Source organism: Meriones unguiculatus, chromosome 17 (assembly GCF_030254825.1).
Source record: "Meriones unguiculatus strain TT.TT164.6M chromosome 17, Bangor_MerUng_6.1, whole genome shotgun sequence".
Lineage (NCBI taxonomy): Eukaryota > Metazoa > Chordata > Mammalia > Rodentia > Muridae > Meriones > Meriones unguiculatus.
Window position 1 is genome coordinate 16,288,392 of NC_083364.1, and position 19,371 is coordinate 16,307,762.

The 19,371-nt window shown below is 55.0% G+C and overlaps 2 protein-coding genes across 3 annotated transcripts; both read left to right on the plus strand.

The window, feature by feature from the left end:
• The first annotated feature begins 5,977 nt into the window (after positions 1-5,977).
• Positions 5,978-9,926, plus strand: Madcam1 (mucosal vascular addressin cell adhesion molecule 1). 2 transcript variants are annotated; one of them, XM_021641825.2, is made up of 5 exons: positions 5,978-6,050; positions 6,465-6,731; positions 6,977-7,306; positions 8,059-8,496; positions 9,623-9,926. In XM_021641825.2, the coding sequence occupies exons 1-5, from the start codon at positions 5,990-5,992 to the stop codon at positions 9,751-9,753; spliced, it is 1,227 nt and encodes a 408-aa protein (XP_021497500.1). In that variant the 5' UTR covers positions 5,978-5,989; the 3' UTR covers positions 9,754-9,926. The 2 variants fall into 2 exon arrangements, with proteins under 2 accessions (XP_021497500.1, XP_060227063.1); XM_060371080.1 differs by having other exon boundaries at positions 8,059-8,286.
• A 902-nt stretch (positions 9,927-10,828) lies between these two features.
• Positions 10,829-16,560, plus strand: Tpgs1 (tubulin polyglutamylase complex subunit 1). The gene is made up of 2 exons (XM_021641909.2): positions 10,829-11,190; positions 15,824-16,560. The coding sequence occupies exons 1-2, from the start codon at positions 10,853-10,855 to the stop codon at positions 16,359-16,361; spliced, it is 876 nt and encodes a 291-aa protein (XP_021497584.2). The 5' UTR covers positions 10,829-10,852; the 3' UTR covers positions 16,362-16,560.
• Positions 16,561-19,371: the final 2,811 nt, after the last annotated feature.

Genomic DNA, 19,371 nt, shown 5'->3' on the forward strand with positions numbered 1-19,371 from the left:
GACTAGAGTACTTCCGTGCTTCCCTACCACAGGCGATGCCCCCAGTTAATGCCCGGCGACCTCTCTGCCGTGTAAGGCACAGGACATAAGCTCCTTGGGCCAGAAGTGTCTGTGGTCCTTAGAACAACCCTTGCACATAGTATCCCTCAATAAATTCATACCGAGTTACTGACGGTCCCTCGCCCAAGTAACTGCGCTCACACTCCAGGACCTCAGGGCTCTGCCACAAATTCTTGCATCAAACAGAACCCCAGCATCCCTTACCACCATGTCTGTTTCCAGACACACCCTGCAAACCTTTAACAGAACATTGCATCTGCGTGCTGTGGTGTACTCCTGTACCGGAAGAGTCGGGAGGCTGAGGCAGGATAATTGAGTTTGAGAAAAGCCTGGGCTACAAAGTGAGTTCCTGGCCAGCCTGGCTTATAAAAATTAAATAAGGAAAACATCACATTTCCCCAGCATCTTCACTCCAGGCAAGGAAGCGAGGCACTTGACTCCATCCTGGCAACAAGGCTTGCTGCTTAGCAACCTTGTCATCATGATCTCAGCCCCCTAGTAACAGGACCGTAACTTTGGTAACAGAACCCAGACACAAGGAAATTGAACTCGTCTCCCTAGCAACAAGACCCCAGACCTATCAACACGAAGGCAGCCCCTATCAACAAGACTTCAGGCTTAGCAGTAGGCCTCTACCCTTGGCAACATGGTCCTATCGCCTAGCAACAGGATCCCAACCAAGTAACACGGTCCCAGACCCTAGCAACAGGATCACAGCCTAGCAATATGGTCCCAGCCAACTGTGCCAAACAAAGCCAAATTCCCCTCGAAGCCAGGAGTACATCTCTCTTCTCTACTGCCTCCACCCTGGCACTGGCCAAGGCCCCCTAAGGGAGATCTGTGACTGACAGGGAATTGAGAACCACACTTCACTCAGTTCCAAAGCCCTCTGCAGCCCTTGTATCCTCACCTGGGGGTGCTGAGGACTGAGCACTCATAAAGCTTCCATAACTCTGTGGGTTACAGACTCAGCCAGAGGCATGATGGGAATTGGAGTTCATCCACGGTGATGACAACAGAGAACTGTGGACTTGGCTGAGACCAGAAGGAAAAGCTAAGCTTGTGTGGGTGGGGCCAGGCGTGGAGAGGTAGAAGGGAGGGTATTGAGCCCATAGGCTTGTCCTTGGTGGGTGGGGAGGGCTAGAGAAAGGCGTTCTCTGATGGGCAGGGCATGGAGCCCGTAAGCGTGGCATTGGGTAGGTAGGTCAGAGGCAAGGGAAAGGCTGAGTGCTGGTGGGTAAAGAGGATGTGGAGGGGAGGACGCAGAGTTCGTGGCCAGGAACTGTTACAGGTGTGTGTGGCTGAAAACCGGACTCTGCTCCTCCTCTGCCGACTTAAGGCTAGAGTGGAGTTAGGATTGAGGCTAAGGCAGAGTTAGGGTCAGGGTTGAGGTAGAAGGTTAGGGTTAGCAGTAGGGCTAAATGCCTCGTCGTCTGTAATTTGTGCTCCTAGATCCTGGTAAACCTTCTCCTTCCTGTGTCCAACCATCAGCCATGTGAGTTTGGAGACCAGCCAGGGCCCCTGCTGGAGGGTGGCTTCACGTAAGAAGTGAACGTGGCATACCCTGGCATGTGACAATCGACAGGAGACCTGAGATCGGGGCTTCAGTCTGTTCAGTCGAGTGAAGGGCAGTTCTGGACGCCAGGCCCTGTCAGGTCCTAACTCAGGGTCCTCAGGCCACCTGTGACACTCCCCCCAGGCCTGCCTGCTGCAGCTGGCCCCACACCTGAGCAGAGGCAGCACTCACCAAGCAGCTATGACTTAGTAACATGGCACTCCAGTCCTCCAGCTGTGAGGAGCCACCAAACCCCCCCACACACACACAGGCCTCCAGCCTCTCAGTCTAGCTTCGTCCTCCGAAGCCGCTGTCCCCATGTGGGATGCCTTTTTTTCTTGGACATCCAGCTGCTTGGGGCTTCCCAGACCAGTACCGTCTGCCTGAGACAGCCCCACAAGGCCCTGCAAACCTGCCACCAGCCCACCCCACCCCTGGCCAGCAGGTGTCGCTATCAGCCTAACCAGGAATCCAGGAAGCACTCGGTCGCCCAGACCCCAGCAGGCGTTCCTGGCATCCTCAAAGCTAGAATTCATCTTCCCGGAGCTACTGTGGCCCCGATGTCTCCAGGGCCAGGCGAATAACCTCCTCCTGCCTCCCCCGATGGAAGGCAGCGAACAGCATGACGTAGTCCCTCAGGCTGCCAGGCCCTGAGACAGCTTCCCCACCCCCATCTCTGCAAATGACAAAGACAGGCAGAGCAGACCTCTCTCTCTCTCTCTCTCTCTCTCTCTCTCTAACAGTTTGTTTTCATTTTATGTACATTGGTGTTCTGCCTACATGTGTCTGTCCGCGTGAGGGGGTCAGATCCTCTGAAACAGTTGTTACAGTTGTGAGCTGACATGCGGGTGCTGGGAATTGAGCCCAGGGTTCACCCAAAGAGCAGCCAGTGCTCTCAACCGCTGAGCCATCTCTCCAGGCACCACAGACTTTCCTTCATTGCTTGTGGTCCGGTCTCCCCGCCCCCTCCCCCCCCACCCCCACCCCCACGGCCTCCCAGGAAGCCCAGCACAACTCAAACAGATGATTTCTGGGGCACAGGGTCATGTGGGCTGCACTCGAGTGTCCCCCCCCCGCCATGCATGGACGGTGGATAACCAGCTCTGGCCCTACCTCCGAGGGTGATCCATGTGTTTCAACCATGCACGAGGGCATGTTGTTTTTTAAGATATTTTTAAAATTTATTTTATTTTATTCCTTTATGTGTGATGGATGTTTTGCCTGCACTTATGCTCATGCCCTACAGCGCGCCGTGCCCACAAAGGCCCTTGGGACTGGAATTACAGGTGGCTGTGTACCATCCTGTGGGTGCTGGGGCTCAAACCCCGGTCCTCTAGAAGAGCAATAAAAGCTCTTAGCTGCCCCCCCCTCCAGGTCCTATTTTGGTTTGTTTTGTTTTATATCTATTTGGTTTTGTTTTTCAGTCAGGGGCCTCTATTCCTAGCCCAGGCTCTCCAGGAACTCACTATGCAGACCAGGCTGGCCTTGCATTCACAGGGGTCTAGCTGTTTCTGCCTCCTGAGTGCTGGGATTACACCTGTGTGTGCAGGGATGGGGATGGGGGTTAGTACACGTGACCTCAGAGGTCAGGCTAGAAGGTCAGATCTCCTTGGAACTGGATTTACAGGTGGTTGTGAGCTACCTGACCTGGGGTGATAGGACTCAGGTCCTCTGAGAAGCAGCCACTGCTCTTCACTGAGCCATCACCCCAGCCCCCCACCCCACTGTCTCAAAAAGTCCAACCTCCACCCAGCCCCCACCCCTCAAGCTCCTCTGGATCAGACCACACACCAAGCCAGGGATCCCAGAGAGTCTCTGCCACCCTGGCCTCTGGGAACCACACTCTGAAGGAGCATGCAAAACTGACGGATGGATGAGGGTGAGCGGAGATACACTCTCAGAGCAAGCTACCTTCTGGAACCTTCCTCGGGCTATGGGCAGGGGAGCCAGGATGTCAGGTCTCCTGAGAAGGTTGGACCTCTGTGGGGAGGGGGGTTTCCTGAAGAGCCAGGAGGACTTCCTCCTTGCAGGACAATGGCGGGAAGGGGGGTCGGGCCCTGGGTTTGCAGGGGAGAGGTGAGGACAGGAGGCCCCCCAGGTGCCCAGAGAGCACAAGAGTCCTGCTGGCTCTTGGCCCTTCTGGAAACAGCTGGCTCTAGGCCAACAGCGCTCCGGGGCCCCTGTGCCCTCACTGTTGCTACCTGTGTCTCTGCTTTTGTACCTCTCTGTGTCTGTTTCTTAGTCTCTGTCCCAATTATCTGTCTCTGTCTGGCTCCATCCCTGTCCCTCTCTGTCTCTCTGTCTCTGTCTCCCTCCCTCCCTCTCTGTCTCTCCATTCTTGTCTCTGTCTTTCTATGTCCCTGTCCCTCTCTCTCAGCTCTGTGTCTGTCTCTGTCACTCTGTCTCTCTGTCTCTCTGTCTCCCCATTCCTCCTTGCAGCTCTGGCCTTCCCCTATCTTGTCCCCTCTGCACGTGGCTGGTGGCTCCTGCCCCTTCTCTCTCTTCACTAACTTGAACAGGATGCCTCAGTGTCTTGCAGATGGAGTCAGGGCTGAAAAGAGTGTCTCTTGAGACCTTCAAGGAAAGCAGGGACTGCGCCTTCGGCTCTCAGCACCTCAGCCTGCCAGGGGCCTGCTGACCCCTCCCCACCTGGCCCTGGTGTAGCAGGAAGCTGGGGCAGGGGCAGGGAAGCAGCCCATTCACCAAGCCTGCTGACCCCCACTCGGGTTAAGGGCCCAGCTTCCCGGGAATGACCAGTGTCTTGGAGTCACCTTCCTGCACAGCTTCCGGGCACTGGTACATGCTGGACAAGAGGGGGGGATGGGACCCAGGCAGCCATAGCACCTGAGCCTGGTGTCCACTACTCTCTCCATGCCTCGGTTTCCCCATTGTGAAACCAGCCTCCATCTGCCACACACCCTGCCACTGGTGCCTCAGTTTCTACTTCTAATAAGATTTTCCACAGTCTGTTTGCTGGGCAGGAGTCAGGGGTCATGGCTGAAACAGACAAGGTCTCACCCTGTATAGTTCAGGGTTTTGTTGTTGTCATATAAACACCATGACCAAAAGCAACTTGGGGAGGAAAGTGCTTATTTCAGTTTATAAGTCCTTGGGGGAAGGAACTCCCAAGGCAGGAACCGGGAGGCAGGAGCTGATGCAGAGACCACGGAGGGGTGCTGCTCACTGGCTTGCTCCCCATAGCTTCCTTTGCCTGCTTTCCTATAGAACCCAGGACCACCGCCCCAGGAATGGCACCACCTCCAGTGGGCTGGGCCCTCCCATATTAATCATTAATCAAAAAACAAACATACAAAACAGAGGCCTGCCTATGGACCAGTCTGGTGGGTAAATTTTTTTTCCAATTGAAGTCCCCACTTCCTGAATGACCCTGTTTATGTCAAGTTGCCTAAACTCTAGGCAAGACGTTTGGGTTTGGGAACGCTCCCCATGCTGAGTGGAGACAGACTTCAGGTATTCAAGATGCCTGGGGGGGGGGATGCAGAAGAAGGAGGTGGGAGGGTCTTGGAGACTAGAGAGAGCAGAGCAGTGGGACAAAGGTCCTGTGGCTGCCTGCAGCCGGGACACAGAATTCTAGCCCTCCTTTTGTGGGCACGAAGCTCCAGCCTGGAAGTGTGGGTGTGCGGCGGGGTGTTCCTCAGTAAGGGTCTGGGCCAGAAGGGAAACATGGGGGAGACAGTGGGCTGATCTTGGAGGAGAGCGGGAGAGAACTCAGAGGGGTATATGATATTGTCAGAACTCAGCAGTGGGGCCCAGGATCCACCCAGACCTGGTCTCCACGCTGCAAAGGGAGCCAGAGTCCAGGCTCTGTTGGGCTGCAGGCTCCTACGCAGTGGAAGCACACAGACTCGGGACAGCTGGGGACTTCTTCCAGACACGCATCACCTAGAACCCAGTCCCAGGAGAATTCCTACCCTGGTGTGACCCCCTCCCAGGGGACCCCAACCATCCAGACCCAGGCCCCTCTGCCACGCTCATGTGGCCACCAGTGGAAGTAAAGGCACAGTTCAGGCCAGCTAGGGTGGAGCAGCCTAGGACTGGCTGATTTCCACACACTTGACCATGGTGACCCCCCTCCAGCTTTTAGCTTCAGCCTTCCTGTCCATAGGAAGGAACCTTCCCAGACTGTCCCTACCCATCTGTTCTGGGTCCCTGGGTCCCTGCCTCACCTCTGGCCTTTGCCTCTCTGCCTCCTATGAAGTGGGGGTCGGGCTGGGAAAGCCCCCCGGGAAACTCCCACAGAGCAGGGAGGAGGGGGAGGAGAGGCAGGGTCTCAGGCAGCAGGAAGCCGCCAGCCTGCTGCTATTTAAACCGCTCCCCCCCACACACCACTGTTTAGAAGGCAGAGGGAAAGGCATGGAGTCCAGCCTGGCCCTTCTTCTGGCCCTGGCCGTGGTGCCCTTCCAGCTCTGCAGATGTGAGCAGGGATGTGGGGCGGGGAGGAGGTTCCCAGGGATGTTTGGGAACGCTCTGAAAGCCAGGAGCTTCTTTTGAGAGGCTGGTCTGGGGAGGTGGGAAGCAGGCTCTGGCTGCTCTCAAGGCCCAGGGTTGTGAGACCCAGACCTCTAGACAGCAGTCGAGAGCCCTGGGGTCTGAGAGCCCTGGGGTCTGGAGGAGAGCGGGAGAGAACTCAGAGGGGTATATGATATTGTCAGAACTCAGCAGTGGGGCCCAGGATCCACCCAGACCTGGTCTCCACACTGCAAAGGGAGCCAGAGTCCAGGCTCTGTTGGGCTGCAGGCTCCTATGCAGTGAAAGCACACAGACTCGGGACAGCTGGGGACTTCTTCCAGACACGCATCACCCCAACGGAGCTGCTGTTCTCCCTCAGGCCAGTCCCTCCAGGTGGATCCCCCTGCGCGTGAGGTAGCTGTGGCCATGGGCACCTCCCTCCAGCTGACCTGCAACCTGTCCTGTGAGGAGGGGGTCGCCCGGGTGCACTGGCACGGCCTGGACACCGACCAGGGCAACACGCAGAACTTCCCGGGCAGCAGCATCCTCTCTGTCCAGGGCTTGCTGTCAGACTCGGGCACTCGTGTGTGCGTGGGCTCCTGCGGAGGCCGGAGCGTCCAGTACTCCATGCAGCTGCTTGTGTACGGTGAGGCTCACCCTGCCTTTCTTGGTGACACCTACCCAGGGGGATCAGGGCCTTGTACCACACCGTCACCCAACAGGCCCCCTATTCCACCGCCTCCCCCACACCCTAGACCTTCAAAGCTGACTATCCGCCCTTCCTGTTCTGGCCACCTAAGGCACATAGCTGCACTATCACCACAAACCCACCTCTGCCTGGTCCAGCCCTAACCTCTAAGCTCAGCCCTGGGCCCCACCATCCATCCACAGCCTTCCCAGACCAGCTGGTGGTATCCCCGGAGTCCCTTGTACCTGGACCAGACCAGGAAGTGTCCTGCACAGCCCACAACATCTGGCCCGTGGCTCCGGACATTCTCTCTTTTGCCCTGCTACTGGGAGAGCAGAGGCTGGAGGGTGTCCAGGCCCTGGAACCGGAGCAAGAGGAGGAGGAGATGCAGGAGGATGAGGGCACACCACTGTTCCGAGTGACACAGCGCTGGCTCTTACCCTCCCTGGGGACGCCCGCCCCTCCTGCCCTTTACTGCCAGGCCACCATGCAGGTGTACGATCTGGTACTGACCCTCAGAAAGGAGCTTCCAGGTAAGCCACCGGGACCCATCTGCCTCTAGGCTAAGATGCTCTGGGACTTGGACCAGGATCACTTGTACCCACTTGTAGATCCCCAACAAAACCGGTCAGTGTCTGTCCCATGAAGCAGCCAAAGAAAAGAACAACTCAAAAGATGAGGACCTACTCTGTGCCAGGCCCGATATTTCTGTCATTTCTGTCCAGAAATTCTTGGCTTGGCCAAGATCACACTGTCCTGAAAGTCTAGGATAGAGCCACCAGTCAGTAGGTGTTTTATAAACACTGCCAAGACTCAAGGTGGGGCCCAGAACTTAAGAGGTGTGCTACAAAAGCTGGCAGAGCAGTCATAGGACCTGGCACTTCATAAACACTGACCGAGTACACTCGGAGAACCCTGCACCCAGTCGGTGTTTTATAAACAGCAGCGTGGGCAGGCTGTGGTGGTGCATGCCTTTAATCCCAGCACTCTCTGAGTTTGAGGCCAGCCTGGTCTACACAGTAAGTTCCAGAACAGTCAGGGCTACGCAGAAAAACCCTGTTTTGAAAATACAAAAATATATAACATCAACTAGTGACCTAGTTGACTTATATAGGACTCCGGTACCCACTAAGTGTGCTGTCTGTGTCATCAGCTCCTGGTCCCAGCTCGCATGATGCCCTGTGTCCTTTGAGTGATGGGGCGGGGGGTTCTGGCCCAACACTGGGTTGGCAGATGAAGAACACTGAGGCAGAAGGGCTTGTACAGAAGAACATTCTGTTTGCAGTCCTACAGGGCCAGACCTCACCAGAGGCCCCCAACACTACTGCTGAGCCCTACACCCTGACCTCATCACACACTGCCGAGGCTGTCTCCACTGGGCTCCCCAGAAGCATGACGGGGTCACCCACCCCTGCACACTCCGCACTCGGCGCTTGGAATGCGAGCGCTGCTGGAATCAGCCCCTGCCGCCCTGAAATCCGCCAGGACCTGGAGGCAGGCTACAAGCTGCTCTGTGAGGCACGCTGCGAGCCGGGAGTGACTGTGCGCTGGACACTGACTCCTGGAGGCCTGACAGCCTACCACAAGGAGGAGGCTGGGGCCCAGGCGTGGCTAAGCATGCTGCCCCCGGGTCCCATTCCTGAGGGCTGGTTTCAGTGTCGCCTGGACCCCGGGGGGCACGTGGCCAGTCTGTATGTCCCCGGCCAGGTGGTCCCAAATCCCTGTGAGTGCTGGGGGCCTGGGAGGGATAGACAAATGGGATGAAAACAGTAGTGGGGGTTCTGTGCCAGGTCTAGCCTATGTTCTCCCTAAGTTCTGTATGCTTTCCTGACTGTGAGACCACTGAGAACTCCAAGCACCTTGCAGACTCTAAATTTTCGAGACCAGAAGATCCAGTGAAACAAACAGTAAAGAGAGAAGTCCCAGATATCTATCTATCTATCTATCTATCTATCTATAATGTTAGTTTCATATGGCCAAAGCTGTCTTCAAACTTGCTTTGGAGCTGGAGATGACCCTGATGGTGCCCTCCTGAGAGCCAGGATAACAGGCATGCACCACTGCACCTGTTTCAATGGTTGATTTTTAAAACACATTAATCGGGGCTGGAGCAATGGGTGGCCCAGAGTCAGGAGTACTTCCTGCTCTTGCAGAGAACGTGGGTTCGCCACAACCACCTAAACCCCAGATCCAGGAAGCACTAAAAAGTGCTACCCATAAAAACAGGTGTGGTGCTGCACGCCTTTAACCCAGCACTCGGAGGCAGAGGAAGGAGCCTCACAACAGCCTGAAACTCCAGGACCCAGGGGCTTGACGCTCTGCCCTGGGCTGGCCTCCAAGGGTACCTGCCTGTGGCACACACAGACACACACGTTTATATATATAAACAAAAATAATCACTAAAAAAATTAATCTTAAGCCAGACAGTGGTAGCATACAGCTTTAGTCCAAGCGCTTGGGAGGCAGAGGCAGGTGCATCTCTGAGTTCCAGGACAGCCAAGGCCACAGAGAGAGACCCTTATCTCAGAAAAACAAAAGAAACAGACAACTTTAGAACTATGCTGGGTATAAGCATTCACAACTGTAACCTAAGTACTTGGGCAGTAGAAATAGGAGGGCCAGTTTCAGCCTGAGCTACAGAGCGAGAGCCCAATTTAAAAACAAACAAAAGAATACTTCCTTTTAAGTATGCTTTCATTTTTCCATGCTGTGTCTGCACAGCTGGGTGGCTGTTTCTCCCCAGGTGGTGGCCGGCCAGTTGGGGAGTCCATTTGTAAGCAGTAGCCGTCTATGTACAGTTCTCTGTGGGGCAGTGAGGCTGATAACTGCCTTTCTTCCTACTCTTTCAGCCTCCTCGGTGGCCCTATGGACTGGCAGCTTGGTGCTGGGGCTGCTCGTGCTGGCCTTTCTTTACAAACAGCTGCGGAAACGCTACAGGCCAAGACCTCGCCCAGACACCAGCTCATGCACTCTCCTATGAAGCTCGATTGTGCCACACTAAGGGGTCCAGACGGTGACCCCTGCAGGGTTTGGGGCAGTCAAGATGATACACTGTGTCTCCTTTCCTCAGTCAGCACATCTACACAAGCTCCTCCTAGATGCTGGGCTTTCCTGCCTGCTCGCCCGCCCAGGGCAGAATAAAGGACCCATCTCTGCTCACTGGTGTGTCCATTCATACTGCGCATCTCTCGGTCCTACAACCCGGAGTCCCCGAAAACAGCAACACATCCCAGTCCAGCTTGGTAGGCCCGAGCAGAAGACAGGAGGATGGCAGGCCGGGAAATAACTGCACTTAACGAGAGTAACTAAGCAGGTACCCAACGGCCTGGGAAAAAAGTATTTGGAGCGTATCCTGGGCAAACACGAAGATGAGGTATGGGAGCGAGGGGGGGAGGGGAGGGGGGAGGAGGGTGGAAATTATGTCAGTGGATGAAGAGGCAGCAAAACACAGAAAAGGGACAAGCGGTACTAGTGCGCACTTCAGTTATAACAAGCGCAACCCCCTCTGGTGGTCAGGAAGGGTAACGAACAGCCTAGGAAAAGAAGGGTAACCTGGTCAAGACTCGCTCCAGGCGCCCCAAACGCTAAGGAGACAAAGGGACGCCAAAAGCCCGGCAGAGCCCAAGCCGAGTACAAAGTGTGACACAAAACACAGAGAAGGTCTGGACCCTACTCTCAGTACATCCCCAGTGGATGTAAGTTTGGTGGGGTTTCTCTGGTACCCAGGGATCCTGGTTGCTAGGAGACCATGCTTAGGAAGACTTGCCCACTACCAAGATGGCAAGCAATCACACTTCAAGCCAGAAACCAAGCCCTTCCTGGGGGGCCATTTTGAAGTCTGGCAAGCCCACAATCTCGGGCCGAAGCTAGGAGATGCAGTCACGGAGTACCAGGAAACACGCAAACAGAGCAAGCCATTAGGACACAGGAGGGAAAGTAGCCTGCGCTTGTCACTGCCGAGACTCTTAACACTGACGGGGCAATCGCCTCTGCCCTTAACAAAAATGGCCGTCCAATGAGGGCGCCTCGTCGCGCCGTGAATTATGGCGGCGCTTCCGGTCCCGCTGCCCTCAGCAAAGATGGCGGCAGTGGAGAAAAGACGGCCGGCAGTAGCACCAGCGGCCAATTTTGCGGACAGTGGCCGGACGTCGGTGTCTCAGGCGGCGGCGGCGGCCGAGAGCGAGGAGGACTTCCTACGGCAGGTCGGCGTGACGGAGATGCTGCGCGCGGCCCTATTGAAGGTGCTGGAGACGCGGCCCGAGGAGCCCATCGCCTTCTTGGCGCACTATTTCGAGAACATGGGCCTGCGCTCGCCGGCCAACGGCGGCGCCGGGGAGCCCCCGGGCCAGCTCCTCCTGCAGCAGCAGCGTCTGGGCCGAGCGCTGTGGCACCTTCGCCTGGCTCACCACTCGCAGAGGTGCGGACCGATGGTGGGCGGGGGTGTCCGGACTACAGTTCCCGAAAGGCCCCGCGCGGGCTAAGCCTGCCGCCGGCGCGGGGCGTTTCCGGGAGTAGTAGTCCGTCCTCTTTCCCCGGGCCTGGTCCGCTTGGGGCGGTGTGGCGACCGGATTACAGCTCCCCCGGCATGCTTCGCGTAGATTTCGGCCTCTGAGCGCGGGGTGTGCTGGAAATTGTGGTGCTGGTAGGAAGTGTTGGGAGTTGTAGTCCACCCATTGCTTGAGCTTCCAGGTGGTTAGAGCCTAGGAAGCTTTTGCTTTTGTGTCCATTTTCTCCTCGCAGCCCAGGGTTTTGGAGGTCAAGAATTCCAGCGAGGACTTGGCCCAAGATGCCATCTCTGCAATCCGAGCATGAATAGCTGTGATGCTTGTCCAGGAGATGGTCAGTCAGTGTACTGAGGACTCAGCCCACTGACAGAAGTTCCTGAAATACACCCCTGGCTGGTCTAGAACCGATGTGAATACTGCTGAGAGGCCTGGAGCTCGGCAGTTGCAATCGCTCCTGTACCCCAGTGATAACAGTTCCTAGTGTAGAAGATGACTGAGGGACACTTTTCCATTGCATAGTGGGGGGGTGACGCTAATCAGGTATCACCCACCAGGGGATGACAGGCCAAGTGGGTGAGCTGAGGGTGTCTGGGGGCTCAACATGGAAGTGGCTTTACAAAGGAGAAATACTTGTGGGGGAGAAGAGGATGCAAGGTAGATGTTGGGCACAGAGGCTCTGGTTTTCCTAGGGAAGTGAAGGTCCAGGATCATAATTCCTGCTGGTTCCCTCCTAGAGTCCTAGAAAAGCTAAAACAAGTGGAACGGGGGGGGGGGGGGTACCTTTGAAGACCAGACATCTCCGCAGCAGCGGGAGGGGGCTCAGTGTCCCAAGATGATGGCCAGGCAAGAAAGGATGGGGCATAGTGAACTGACGTGGCCAGGGGGAGGGCCCTGGCAGAAAGGGAGGAGACCAGTGATTTTTGAAGGTTGCTGGTCACTTATGGAGGTTCCCAACCAAGAAGGTGACAAAGTCTGTAGCTGAGACAGCGATGGGGGGTGTGAGACCATGAAGGCATCAGCAGAGAAGCAAGCATACAGGCCTGCATCCAGAGGTGTTCCAGGGGAGGAGGGACAAGGAACAAACTACTTCCTGGGTCATCCAGAAGAGATTCCCCCGGGGATGAAAAGCAGTCAACTTAGTGATTTAAAATAGAAACATTTTCTGATTTGAAATCAAGCCTCACCTGAGGACCTGGGGCAGGGTTGGTGAGCATGTGACCAGATCTCTGTATCCTTCACCACCTGGTCACTGTGCCACCACCCTAACCCTGCCAATCACTGAATCTAAACCTGCCATCCGCTGGCGTGGTCTCTGATTAACCAACTGAAACCATGAAAGCTGTGTCTACCACATTCTGAGGTTCTGTGTGGACATGAACTTGGGGTCACTGCTCACCCCAGGACCTAGTGTTATACTACTGTCAGCAGCCCAGGACAGCAAGGGACATGAACAAAAGCTAGCAGGCTGGTGGGGTCCCCAGAAATTCAGCCTAGGGTGGACCCAGAAGCCACAGCGTGACTCAGTCTGGCTCACAGTTCAGTTTGGCCTCTCTTTTTCTCCCCCAGGAAAACCCCAGTCTCCGCTCCCCACTTAAGACCATGTGATTGATGTCTATGGAGAGAGTGGCTCCTTGTGCAGTGCTCCACCTGAGCCTCCACACATGGCAGCCCTGTCCCTGCCACCTGTCAGCAGAAGCTAAGCCACTTCCCCGGGACTCTACAGGCCATGACCACACCATCCCCATGGTCACCTCCCTGCCAGCCAGTGAGAGCCCCTTAGGGTCACTGCTCACCCTGGAAGATAGCCAAGCCAGGAGTCAGACCTATGGGACGCAGCTCCTGCAAACCCTCCTAGCTCCCGTGCTGGCAGGAGAGGGACACTGACCGTACTGTCCTTAACATGATAAGGAGTCGTTTTCATGACTCTCTTAGGGCTCTTTTGACCAAGCTACTTTAGTGGCTTAAAGTAGCTGAATCTCTGGCTGGTCACATTGAAGGACTGGCCAGCGTAAGCCTCCCGCAGCCACACGTCATTGCCTGTGAGGCACCCCAGACCCTGCAGGATGCTGTCAACATCCCCACCCCTCTGTGTCAGGAGCTCATTAAGCATGGAGAGGTGGAACAGGGCTGCATGGCCCCACACATCATCCCAGCCTTGCCATAGGGAAAGCGCTACTGGCAGGAAAGCCTGATGGTGGTGGCGCACTCCTTTGCTCACTTTAGTCAGGAGGCAGAGGCAGAGGCAGGCAGATCGCCTGGTCTACAGAGAGAGTTCCAGGACAGCCAGGGCTACACAGCGAGACGCTGTCTGAAAGAATTAAAAAGCAGGGGAGCCTCCCGTGTCTGGGCACAATGGGGAGCACTCTGCAGAGAGAAGCATGCAAAGCTGAGCCCAGCCCAAGCTCTCCCAAGGCTGCGGCTGGACACCTGGTCCCTGCCCCCTCACCTGTCAGTGACTCAGTGGAGACTTCCAGGAGCGGATGTGAGCCACCTGTGGGGTGGGTGTCCTTGTTCTAGGCCATAATTACCCATCCTAAGGCTGTAAACAGCCAAAGGCAAGGTGGGTGCGGCCTCCCCATGCCAGCACAAGGGCATGTCATTTATCCTCCCAAGAATCTGGAGGTGCGGAATGGAGTTTACATTCCACAAATGAGCAGAGAGCAAGGCTCGCAGAGGCAGCTTTAGAAAGCTAACAACCCTGGGAGGTGGATATGGACATGGACCTGGCAAGGAACCAAGCAAAGGGCCCAGGCCTTGTGCCCCTGGAAGTCACTGCCAGAGAAGTTAGAATCAGATGAGGCTGGTAGCCATCGGTCAGGAAGAGCTGTTATGCTGCCTTAACAAACAGTAGCTCCTGACACTTAACACAGCTGGGATTCTCTGCGGTCCTTCGGGTGTCAGCCACAGCTGGCCAGCATTTATTAAGCACAGCAGGTCTCTCAAAGATGAGGCTCAAGGAGGTCAGTGTGGCGCAGAACACCCTAGTTAAGCTGCGCTACACCAAAAGGCAGAGTAGGATCCACTGTCAGACCATTACTCTCTGAGTCCTGAAATCAGACTGTCAGCCTGCCCAGAGCCACAGTTTTCCACAAGGCTGTGTTAATTGTCACCACTGTGGTCCATCAGGAGGGACCCCACCCTGGGGTCAGGGAAGGAACCACCTCACTCAGTAGAACCTCTGTGTGCTCACCAGCTCTTAGTTGAGAATGTGACTTAGCTACAGGTCCATGTGGCCTATTAGCCATTCTGTGTCTCAATAAAACTTTACTTACAAGCCAGCCATGGTGGCTGAGTCAGGAAGAGCATGGGCTTAAGGCTCAAGCCTCAGCAACAAAGAGACCCTGCCTCAAAATAAAGAGCTGGCTTGCCACAGGACAATGCATGAAGACACCACACGAAGGCTTGGTGTGTAAGGGAGGGCAGTAAGGGCTGGCCCCGCCCCCACGCGCTGAGCTGAGGGCACAATGGATGATCCTTCAGGGACACCCCAGTACGTCTGCTGGCTGGTTGAACGGGCATTTATCGAGAGTGAACCGTGTGCTGGAGCCAGGCTCAGCTGGCAGAGTGCTCACCCAGCGTGCACGAAGCCCCGGTTCCAGCCCCAGCCCCATAGAAACTGGACGTGATGGCACTTAGGGAGGTGGAGGCAGGAGCATCAGGAATTCAGGACGGTCCTCAGAGTCACAGAGAGTTCAAGAACTCGGCTGTCTCAAATAGAAACCCCCAATGGCTCGTGCAGTAAAGGTGCTTGCTGAACTCTGCAACCCAACGTCAATTCCTGGACCCAACAACATACAGTTGTCCTCTGACCACCCACACATACATCACGCATGCACATATATGCTTATGACTAATTGTTTTAAGACATGCTGTCAGTATGTAGACCAGGGTGGTCTGGAACTCAGAGATCCACCTGCCTCTGCCTTCTGAGTGCTGGGATTAAAAGATTACCATTTTCTTTAAATATATATATATATATTTACACACACACACACACATATCTATATACATATATGTATACATGCAGTGTTCTGCCTGCATGTGCGCCTATAGGCCAGAAGAGGGCACCGTATCTCAGTATACATGGTCGTGAGCCACCGTGTGGTTGCTAGGAACTAAAGTCAGGACCTTTGGGAGAGCAGCCAGTGGTCTTAACGGCTGACCATCTCCCCAGGCCAAGATTACAGTTTTCATCTTAAATACTTTAAGATTTCGTATGTACGGATGTGTCGCCCGAATGTATGTCTGTGCACCATGTGCCATGTACCTGCCTCAGAGGCCAGACAAGGCATCAGATCCCCTGGAACTGGAGTTACAGATGGTCGTGAGCCACCGTGTGGGTACTGGGAATCGAACCCAGGCACTCAGCAAGAGCAGGCCTACCGACTGAGCCCATTTCTCCAGCCCCTTAAATCTCGGGATTCAGCCCCTTAAGCTTGGGATTCCTCGGTACCTGGTGCCCTGAATGGCAGACAAATGGAGTGCTGGGGAGGTCTGGAAAGGCCCGGTGGCCTGGGCGCTCCTGACACCACACTATCCCCACAGGACGGCCTTCAACAACAACGTGAGCGTGGCCTACGAGTGCCTGAGCGCCAGCGGCCGCAAGAAGAGGCCGGGGCTGGACGGGCGCACGTACAGCGAGCTGCTGAAGCGCGTGTGCAGGGACGGCGGGGCGCCCGAGGAGGTGGTGGCCCCGCTGCTGCGCAAGATCCAGTGCCGGGACCACGAGGCTGTGCCGCTGGGCATCTTCCGGGCGGGCATGCTGTCCTGCTTCGTGCTGCTGGAGTTCGTGGCGCGCGCGAGCGCCCTCTTCCAGCTGCTAGAGGACCCAGCCCTGGCGGTGGCCGATCGTCGCGTGGGCCAGGCCGTGCTGGACACGCTCGAGGGCGCCCTGGGAGCCGGAGACATGGCGGGAGCACCCTCACACTACCTGGAAGCAGGTTCCCGCCTGGGCCCCGACAGCCTGGCCCGTGCCCTGGACAGGGCGGCGGCCAGCCGGCGACCCAGCACACCCATGGCCCGGGAGGAGTTCCTGGAGAAGGCTGCGGCCCTCTTCATCGCCAAGGTCAAGCCGGTGGGCTGAGCCCACGACGCACCCACGCCCCGCCACCTCCCCAGGAAGGCGAAGACTTGAGACCCGCAACCCCGTGTCCCGGCATCCTGCTCGGGGTCCTCACCCAGGGAGGGGGACCCGCTTGGACCCTGCAGGACCAGAACCTGCAGCTCAGTTCCCTCTGTACTGGCCTGCCTTCCCCACTCACGGAAATAAAATCTAAAAAGACCCTGCCTCGCCGGCCACCTGTGTGCAGCGCCCTGGCCAGTGCCATGCACTACAGGCCCCCCAAGGTTCCTCAGAACTATCAAAGAGAATGTGGGAAGACCAGCGACATCCCGGGGTACAGTTTCCACAGACCCCAGAACCCCTGGGGTCCTCGCTGGGGACTTTAGGCTGGGCCTCTGCCACGCCCCCAGCCACTCACTGGGGATTGGGGCTCTCTATTCCTTAGCCAGACCTTCAGCCTTCTTTAGCGTTTTTATTACTTTTATGTGTCACGGTGAGAGAACAGCTGGCAGGAATCAGATCTGTCCTTCCACCAACTAAGCCCATGTCAATTTTGGTGGCAAGTGCGCTTACCAGCTGAGCCATCTCACCCGCCCTTGTAATGCTGAGACAAGGTCTCAGCTGCCTGGGCTGACTTGAACTCATGACCAGAGCTCTACCTCAGCTTCCCATCAGCTTGAGTGACATGGGTAGCTACCGTGCCCAGGCGCATTGGTGCGTTCTAAATCCCTTGTTTGATTAGAGAGCAGCTGGGTCTGTCCGACGTCTCAGCACAGCTGGGGACATGAGCGTCAATGCTGCCTAGTTGAGAGATTTCCAGAAACTTCCTCAGTGTCCTGAGCTTACCTGGGAGCTCACTAATACATTTTCCCCACCAACAAAATAAGCCAAGTCAAGCCGAATTAAAAGTAAAAATGCAGGTTTATTGGGAGCAGCTCGCACTGGTCCCAAGGAATGGGGCCAGGGAAATAGCCAGGCAGACCTGTGGTGGGGGGAGGAGGCATGCCCACTCAGAGAGGGAGAGAAACGCAGAGGAAGCAAAATGATCTGGATTATGTAAGAAAGAGCCTCCACGGGAGAAAGGAAGCCCAGCCAAACGGTAGAACGGAGGGATACCGGGAGGACCGGAGGCCAGGTCGGCTTTGATAATGTTAAATAAGTATCTCAGCCCCTTGCCAGGAGTCTGAGACCTAGCACTCACTAGGTTGGTAAGAGGGAGAATTGCCTTATCCGTGGAGAAGCCACCCGTGGCCAGAACACCAGAGTGACGCCCGCATTTCCCTTCCTCTGCTTTGCTAGCCCAGGCAATCTGTCTTGCAGGACTTGGAGGAAGCCCTGGGGAAGGGTCACACTAAGAGCCCGGAAGCTTTCTAATGGGGGCGGCGGCAGGCTGGCAATGAACAGAACCTGTCTGCACCCCAACCCCTAGCTTCCCTTTCTTCACCTCCTGGCACTGCACCAATAACAGACCACCCCGATCTCAACAGCCAGGACCCCAGCTATATGAGGGGGTCCCTGGAGATGTCAAACAGGGAGGCAAACTGCTGGAAGAGAGAAGAATGAAAACTCCGAGGAGGTTGATTTTGACAACCTGGATAAGACTTGAGGAGTCTAAGGCCAGGTGGTTCGTTGTCAGCATGTTTACAATGCAGTACAATTCCAGCTACACAATAAAGCTTAAGATGTTATCACAGCCGGGCAGGGTTGGTGCATGACTTTAATCCCAGCACCCGGGAGGCAGAGGCAGGCAGACCTCTGTGAGTTCGAAGCCAGCCTGGTCTATAGAGTTCTAGGACAGCCAGGACCATTACACAAAGAAACCGTCTTGAAAAGAACAACAAGATATGAAAGATATGACCACACAGAAACTCTTTTACAAAGTACATGTGACCATGAAGGTAAGTGGAATAGCTAAAAGGCCTGACTGAGACAGGATAGAGGTCAGCAGACCATAACGAACTTGTAACATGTCCCCTAAGCATGGGTAATTGTCTACGGAGGGAAAGAGTCTATAATAACCATTCTGAGAAATTTCAGTGAGGTCTGCCTCTATAGAAAAAGGTAAGTGAGGTCTGCTTCCATAAATAGCGAAAAGGCCATCTCAGCTTTCTGGATGGAATGCAGGGATATGGTTTCATCTCCTCCACTGAGGAGATGCTCCTGTGTGATTAACATTCCTGGTTCTCTCAGTGCTTCTTTTCGCCATAAAATTACTGTGTAATTCAAATGCTGATTTCTGTATCCTCCATATCTGGTTGCAATCCCTGTTCTGAGAGTCTCCTGTCTCGATGTTGTGTAAACACTGATCCCCAGTTGTCCCCTAATAGCCAATAAAGCAGCTTACAGCCAGTCAATGAGCAGGGAGAGAATAGGGCTGGACATCCTATCCTGCCAGCCAGAAGAGGAGTTAGAGGTAGGAATTGAGCTACTGGAGAGGTCAAAGTGGTATCAGAAGCTGAAGCAGAAAAGCTGCAAAGTGCAAGTATTTCTGGGATGTAGGCTGGAAGGAAACCAGATTATTTTAGAGGATGAAGAATAGAGTAATAGCTCTCTCTATCTTGAGTTTCTTTCCTGGGGCATTCCACCCAGCCTCCCTTTCTCTTCCCCTATGTTCTCCTACTGTTTTTGCCTCTTTATGTCTCTTTCCCACTCTGCCCTTAAATAAACCTCTTTGTATCAGGAAAAAAAAAAAAAAGAAGAAGAAGAGTAATAGCTGTTCAGTTGTGTCATGAAGTTTATTAAACAAATATGAGTCTCAGGTTATTTGTGTGATAACCGGGTTAAGAGAAAAACTTAGAGAAAAAACTCAGTTTTATAAAAAAAAAAAAAAAACCTTAACAGCTCTGTGAGTACAAGGCCCTGTACCCCAACAGCTATCCAGCAAGTTGCAGCCCTAAGAGATGGCTCCTGTGTCCACAGCAATCCTCCTGTGCTGTCCTGGCTCCTGTTCTCTCACCTCTGGCACACTTTTTTCTCACAGGAATTAGTTATCACAAAGGTTTATTTGCATTCTTATTATTACTATTATTTT